At 36.5% G+C, this 7,500-nt stretch overlaps 1 protein-coding gene across 12 annotated transcripts in view; it reads right to left on the bottom strand.

The window, feature by feature from the left end:
* LOC144968959 (uncharacterized) overlaps nucleotides 1-7,500 on the bottom strand; it is a 107,046-nt gene that overhangs the window by 24,924 nt on the left and 74,622 nt on the right. For all 12 annotated transcript variants that reach the window (XR_013644701.1, XR_013644700.1, XR_013644702.1 and 9 more), the window contains exons 3-5: nucleotides 5,030-5,228; nucleotides 2,499-2,671; nucleotides 714-821 (exon numbers count right to left, since the gene is read on the bottom strand). Coding sequence is in view for 9 of the 12 variants with exons in the window: in XM_078907854.1 (XP_078763980.1) it covers nucleotides 714-821; nucleotides 2,499-2,671; nucleotides 5,030-5,228 (480 nt within the window). In the remaining 3 variants the exon portion in view is untranslated. The remainder of the gene's footprint in view (nucleotides 1-713; nucleotides 822-2,498; nucleotides 2,672-5,029; nucleotides 5,229-7,500) is intronic.

Here is a 7,500-nt window from a genome sequence, read left to right on the forward strand (position 1 = left end):
TACCGTCGGGACTCCAAGCGTAGCCATCGTGAAGTTATAGATAGTATGCGCTTGGCGAAGAAGCTCATAACATTGCCATCCGGAAGTATAACGGACCAACACACAAAACTGTGTGTATCCATGAACGTTTATAGTCAGGTTAATACAGTTCAGTGAGCATTACTCATAAACGCGGATGGCAAAAAATAATAACAGAGACCTGAGTGACGTCATCTTCGAACTATCTATAGCACGACACTGACCAAAAAATGACGTCACAATGCCAGTCTTTGGCCACAAAAGAAAACAAATCGTGAGTTGTATTCAATAGTTCAACCAATGAAATCACTTGTTTTCTTGTACTCTACTAACGACAACTCACTAGACGCTACACAACCCTAAAAAATGACGTCAAACTGCCAGTCATCGAGGGTTCTCGCGTCGCCATCGTTATGTTATCGCCTGATACTGAAATCCAAAAGGACTGGCAGTTTGACGTCATCAGTGAGTTGTCGTTAGTAGAGCTCATGGAAACAAGTCATTTCATTGGTTGAACTATTGAATTCAACTCACGATTTGTTTTCTTTTGTAGCAAAAGACTGGCATTTTGGCGTCATTTTTTGGTCAGTGTCAGGCCATAACTTTACGAAGGCCACGGTTCAAGTGTCGGGCTATATGTTAACGATGGCTACGCTCCAAGACACAAGAATGCAAGAAATCTGAAATGTACTCACCAAATCAGAGATAAAACAGTTTTCTTTGAGCATGTCACACAAAGCTTCTCCCCCCTCACTCCCAAGCCAGTTGTCTGATATATCCAGTGTGTTGATTGTGGCGTTTGACTGAGGTTAAAACACAAGGTTGAATTGTGAATGTAATCAGCAATACAATTTTCTGAATGGGAGCGATCTATATTCATGTTTTCGTCCAACCAGATCATCAATCACATGATTTGTTGCTGTACAACGATTGGATATTTCTTTAAAAATGTAAACACGCTGCTTTGTTTATGAAAGTTTATGTAAACATACACATGTGTCAAACAGAAAAAATTAACCAATCGTGATGTTAGATATTTCGAAAGCTGTGAGCACTTTTCACTATGTGGGTCACTTTGAGCACATTTTGCAATGTGACCAATGATCTTGAGCACGTGGAAAGTTAATATAGATCACTCCCATTGATGTATAATATATCGTGATGTAAAATCATAGTAGTGATTGACAAGCCTGTGTCATTTGTGACCCTTCGCCCCAAAACGGTATTAAGTCGGGATGACTAAGATATTGAAAATTGAATTTATAGCCAGAAATATCAGTCTTGTGTTGAGTTTGTATGTTTTATTGAGGAGAATGAATACCATATTTTAGGGTCCTGATGACAACAATTTATATTTTTGACCAGTTTAACATTTAATTCGGCTTTTGAGCATATGGTTCGTTCCGACATAATACCGTTTTGAGACGATGGGTCACATTTGGTAAAACTAATAAAAAGGAGGTAGTTTGATGTGTTATTCATTAATTCAACATTTCAGATACAACATTGATTTCAATAACTTGTTGGAACATTTGAATCACTTGAATAACTAGTTGAACGTTTGAATCAGTTTAATAACTTTATAGTTGAACATTTCAATCAGTTTAATAACTATATTTTTTAACATTAAAAAAAATTGTACATTTGTTGAATCCGTTCATTAATTGCTTGAACATTTGAATCCGTTTAATAACTAGTTGAACATTTGAATCACTTTGACAACTACATAATTGAATGTTTAAAGCAGTTTGATTACTAGATAGTTGAATATTTGAAAAGTGATCCACCGTCTCAACTAGGTTTATGATAGGGTGAAGCCGACGTGTGCATAAATAAGTGTACGTAGCGTGAATTAATATTATTAATCTTGTCTCCAAAAAGCCAACACATTCATTATCCAGATGTTCATATTTTAGATCATAAATTCAATCTTAAGCTCCTAGTTTACCCTGGAATAATACCAGTTCTGGGCGACGGGTCACAAATTATGTAATCAATCTAATCTTTGTGTGGCTATGTGGTCGAGGGGTGTGACACTCGCTTTCGGATCAGAAGGTCCTGGGTTCGAGCCTCGCTCGGCGCATAGTTCAGTCCTTGTAAAAGACACTTACTCCCATTCTCTTGCCATACTCAAGTGAAAAATGATTACCTTGCCGTTTACAGCGTTGTCTCTGTCCGAAAAAAAAATTGTAACACCGCCTAACAGGCGCCATGTCCCATCCTAAATGTTAAATGTTGCTGTGGCCAGGGAGCCCTTGTAAAGCGCTTTGAGCACATTTAGAGACCAGCGATCACATTGTCCTCCACTGTCCAGTCACTAAACTTGAAGGTGGCTACGAAACCATCCTTAGGGCGGAGGAAGACTTTAGAAGCTGGGTTGACGAAATACATTTGGAGGTGTAGCCATACGCTACTACTACTACTAGCACATTTAGTGGATATTGCGCTATATAAAAAAGCTCAACTTTAAAAAATCTTACAACTAAAGATGCAGCGACTGGTTTCATTCCCTCTCCAGCCAATCCGTGGTGTTTCATAGACAGGTGCGTGTCGTTCATGTGACGAAGGAAGTAGGAGGCTGGCACCACACCAAACTTTTTACACGCCTCCACGTAGGTTGATTTGCCCGAGTGATCGTAGACTGGGGTCTCATCTGATAGAAAAATATATACATAGGTAAATTATTAATTTGATAAAATAAGGCGGACATTAAATAATACCCCCCACACCAAAAAAAAAACAAAAAAGAATTAAAAAAAAAAAAACAAAAAAAAAAAAACAAACAAACACACAACCACCAAACAAACACACAACCACCAAACAAACACACAACCACCAAACAAACACACAACCACCAAACAAACACACAACCACCAAACAAACACACAACCACCAAACAAACACACAACCACCACCCCAATTTTTAAAAGTACTTGAACTTTTCTGTAATTCGATACCCACCAAATAAGCTCAAAGCACTTTACAATGAGCCCCCGATCCACTTGACATGTAGGGCGGGACGTGATGCCTGTAAGGCGCTATTATAATTCTTTTTTTCTGACAGAGACAACACTGCTACAGAAAGGTACTCTTCTCACACCGAAAGGTGTTATAAGGTGTTATAATCGTATTTCTATAATGGCGCTTATGAGACTATTGTGTTTAATTTTCTCTCTGCAGACAAATACACCATGAAAATATAATCCTTCAAAGCCATAATGGCAACAGAATCGGATTTAATCTCGATTTTTTTGTACCGCTAAAAGGACAGTATTAATAATTGCATGCACCTCTTTGGATAGGATTGCTCACCACAAAATACTGTTTACCAAGCCATTCGTCCCAGCTAACCAATCACAGTTGGGCAACCATAGGGGCCAGACAAAACTTCGACTCAAACGAGAGTTGCCATATGCCGCAATATGCCTACATAATTAATCGACCAGTCCGGCCAATCAAAGCCTGGGATTGTCTAAACTCCGGTCATATTTCTCAGTTAATTCGGTCTCTCTCTCGCATTCCATCAACTCTATCACCAACATGCGAGTATATGGATTAACTTGAAATTCTATTTAGCGGGAAACATTGTGTGGACAAGGGTATGAAATAAATATATCTATCTTATAGCTGTGGACTTAAATTGGGTTATGATTAATTAATGCCATTTAAAACGAGTATGTGTAGTTAATTGGAAATCCTCACATCAATGCTCATAGGAATACAAACATTTTTCAACTAGTCAAAGATTTGCTCCTGTTTATTCACAAATCTGGTTACCATTAAACGCCCGATTGGTTGCATGTTGATCCAAAGCTGAAGCTATCAAGTGACCCACCGGGACAACCAGAGAATGACTAAAAGGCTCCTCCGTAAAATAACCAGGCAGAAGCAACCTTAGCGTCGCCACCAGTTACATCCAAACAGACAAGGAACCAAGGATAATAAATTGAACAACGGAAAAAACAAAGAGAGGAAAATTAACTACCCATAGCATAACTTTAATTGATTAAAATATACTAGCATTCTTTGGTTAATTATTTATTAACGTGTTATTGTGCGAGGCAATGCTGTTGATTTATCTTAAAGTATTTATGCTTTAATGGGGATTAATACTTACCTTCTGAACCTATCTATCCCTATATAACGTGCCAATAATCTACCACTACTTCTATTACCTACTTCTTTAAACTTAAAAATTTTCTTACTATCTGTCGACTTGTCAGGAACTTTAACCCCTATAACGGGGTAAAAGTGGGGAATCTATCTGACTCGTATTTGTCTATTCCTATTTGTCACTTCTCCTACATAGACGCGAAATTCATCACTTGCAACCCAGACACTGTGAGGACATTAAGTGATGTAGTAGTGTTTTTACTATTCTTGTTAGTGGCTGAAGACGGGGTTTAAGCCCGAAACGATCAGTCTTTGGTCTTTTGATTAGTTTGGAAACTGTTATATCATTGTTATTTATTACTTTATACAGTCCACGGCTTCTAGCAGCTTGGTATCATATAGTGTAAAAGTAGAGATAAAGATAAAGGGAGTAAATCTGACTCATGAATGAACAACACAAAACAAACGACGTTTCGGCCCTTGGCCTTTATCAAGTAAACACAGAATACATATATATTTATATTAGATTGTCATAATAATATAGGCGAAAATTTGTAAATGTGTGTGTGTGCGTGTGTGTGTGTGTGTGTGTGTGTGTGAATTTACACTAATAAAAAGAGGTACCTAAATGAGTCAATAAAATGGAGACACACGCACACACACATTTACAAATTTTCGCTTATATTATTATGACAATCTAATATAAATATATATGTATTCTGTGTACTTGATAAAGGCCAAGGGCCGAAACGTCGTCTGTTTTGTGTTGTTCATTCATGAGTCAGATTTACTCCCTTTATTTTAATCTCCATTTTATTGACTCATTTAGGCACCTCTATTTATTAGTGTAAAACTAGTTGAGCTGTTAGATTCAGGACGAAATCCAATGATATCTTACCTTCTACCTCTAGGTCTGTATCCCATCCCTTGTCGTCAGCAACATCCATGGAGAGTAGGTCAAGGTCAGATCTGTTTTCACGACCTCGAATATCATCAAGGTCACTTTCACTGTCTGAACTTTGACCGCCGGCATTTTTGGAAACTGTGCTCTCTTGCCTTGACGCTCTTGACTTTCTGCTGCTCGTCCGACTGATTGTCTAGAGTAGAAAAAAAAAATTACAGGCAATTCAGACGGTGTTATCTCCATATATGGGAAAACCAAACTATAATCTATAGATAGTTCTAAGATGACGTCACTCAGGTCTTTGTTATTGTTTTTTTTTTGCCATCCGCGTTTATGAGTAATTCCTACTAAGCTTTATTAACCAGACTATAAAAGTTCATGGTTACACAGTGAGAGAGAGAGAGAGAGAGAGAGAGAGAGAGAGAGAGAGAGGGGGGGGGGAGTTGGTCCGGTATACTTCCGGATGGCAATGTTGTGAGTTTCTAAGCCAAGCGCATACTATCTATAGGCAGTTTAGACTTGAGAGTTAAAAAAGAGTTGAGAGTTAAGTACAGCCCATGTTAAATTTTTGCCAACGAGCACATATAAAAATTATAAAACTATTTTTTTACAGATTGATATACGAGTAACTTGTCAGCCGTTTATAATATTAAAATCAGTTCTATCACCCCTTGACTAGAATGAGATTTTATATGGAAAATCTGCGAGAACGTAATGATCGGTCTTTAATTTGACCTTGGCCTTGGGAATCGCCAATTGGGCGCCATATCGACCGGTCAAAGTTGATAGCTGAAAAGATTCGTCTCGATCTATGTTAATTTCCACAATACAATCGTATCTAAATAGATGAGTGCCGGTTCTCAATAGCCTTTGTTTCTACGCAAATATGGCGGGTTCTTCACTAGAGAGTAACAACAAGAAATTATGAAGTGAGTAGAAAAGTGCCAGAGGACAATAGAGAATAAAACTTTTTCGCGGCGGTGATGGGGGTTTGAACCCGCGACCTTATTGGTACAATTCCGCCTGGCCGGTGAGAGAGTGACTCTACCGTATGAGCTATCCACGATCCAAAAAAAATCGTATCTAACTCAGGTCATTCATTACTAGAGCTCTCTCTATCTCTCTCTCTCTCTCTCTCTCTCCCTCTCTCTCTCTCTCTCTCTCTCTCTCTCTCTCTCTCACACACACACACCGACTACTTGAGAACGCGGGTCCAACACTAGCTAGTATTAACAAAAATAAAAATAAAACAACAAACATTCACGCGTACTCACTGGCAAAAACTGACACACTTCATATTCATTTCATCTTAAACCACCAATGATAAACCCATCTATACACTGAGATGAATACCGTAACAGTCTCAATTTTGCTTAAAATAAAAATCAATGTTTTAAGATAATTAATGTTAAGTATTTCTTTATCTGACTTCAGATTTCCAGGATTAAAGCGATATATTTTAATCACTCAACTCTTTCAATACTAACAACTAACATATTGATTAAACGTTATCAATAGAAGATAATATACAACAGTTTTAGTACACACGAAAAGGTCATAATTTGAATAACAAAGTGGGTATAAAAAACAAAAACATTATCTTAAGGGCCCTTTGATCATAAGTTGTTCAAAGTGATAAACTCTTCCTTTGGTTTATTTTGAATCATAATCAGGCGATTAATTGAAATTTACGGCCAAAGTAACGTTTGACTACTCGGGTCCGACGTGTACTTATTTGCAGGTCTGATTACCAAAATTGTTTTGGGCTCATTGTTGCAATGAAAATATTCTCATATCGACGAAAAATATTGTCCATTACAACAATGTTAAAATAAGCCCATAATTGCGTTCGGTTATCAGACCTTCAAACACATAAGCCTTGCTCGGACCAATTAGTGTGTCGGATGGCGTAAACTTAAATAACTCAATAATTATTATTAATAAAAAAACTTCTGTTTAGTTAGATCTATTTGTGTTCTATTGATCCGTAACATACCCAAATTGTAGCCAGGTGGAATTGTGTGACATGGACCAAGAAGTTTTTCAAAATATAAATGAATAAATAAATAAATAAATAAATAAATAAATAGATAAATAAATGAATAAATAAATAAATAGATAAATAAATAAATAGATAAATACATAAAAAATAAATAAGTATAAATAAATAAATAAATAAACAAACAAACAAATAAATAAACAAACAAATAAATAAATAAATAAATAAATAGATAAATAAATAAATAAATAAATAATTAATAAATTAATAAAACAAAGACTAAGGAGTCACTAAATTTTTACGAGACTCAACATGTTAGTTATTGACAGGGGTGATGAATGGGTTGACCAAAGATTACTCTTCCATTTACAGTGGTGGAATAATAGCGAAATGTTAGTCATTGCAATAGGTATGATGTTAACTATTAAAACTTTCTATAGATTTTCTTCCACATTTCACTTATACG

Source organism: Berghia stephanieae, chromosome 3 (assembly GCF_034508935.2).
Source record: "Berghia stephanieae isolate SIO BIC M18660-M18661 chromosome 3, UCSD_Bste_1.3, whole genome shotgun sequence".
NCBI lineage: Eukaryota > Metazoa > Mollusca > Gastropoda > Nudibranchia > Aeolidiidae > Berghia > Berghia stephanieae.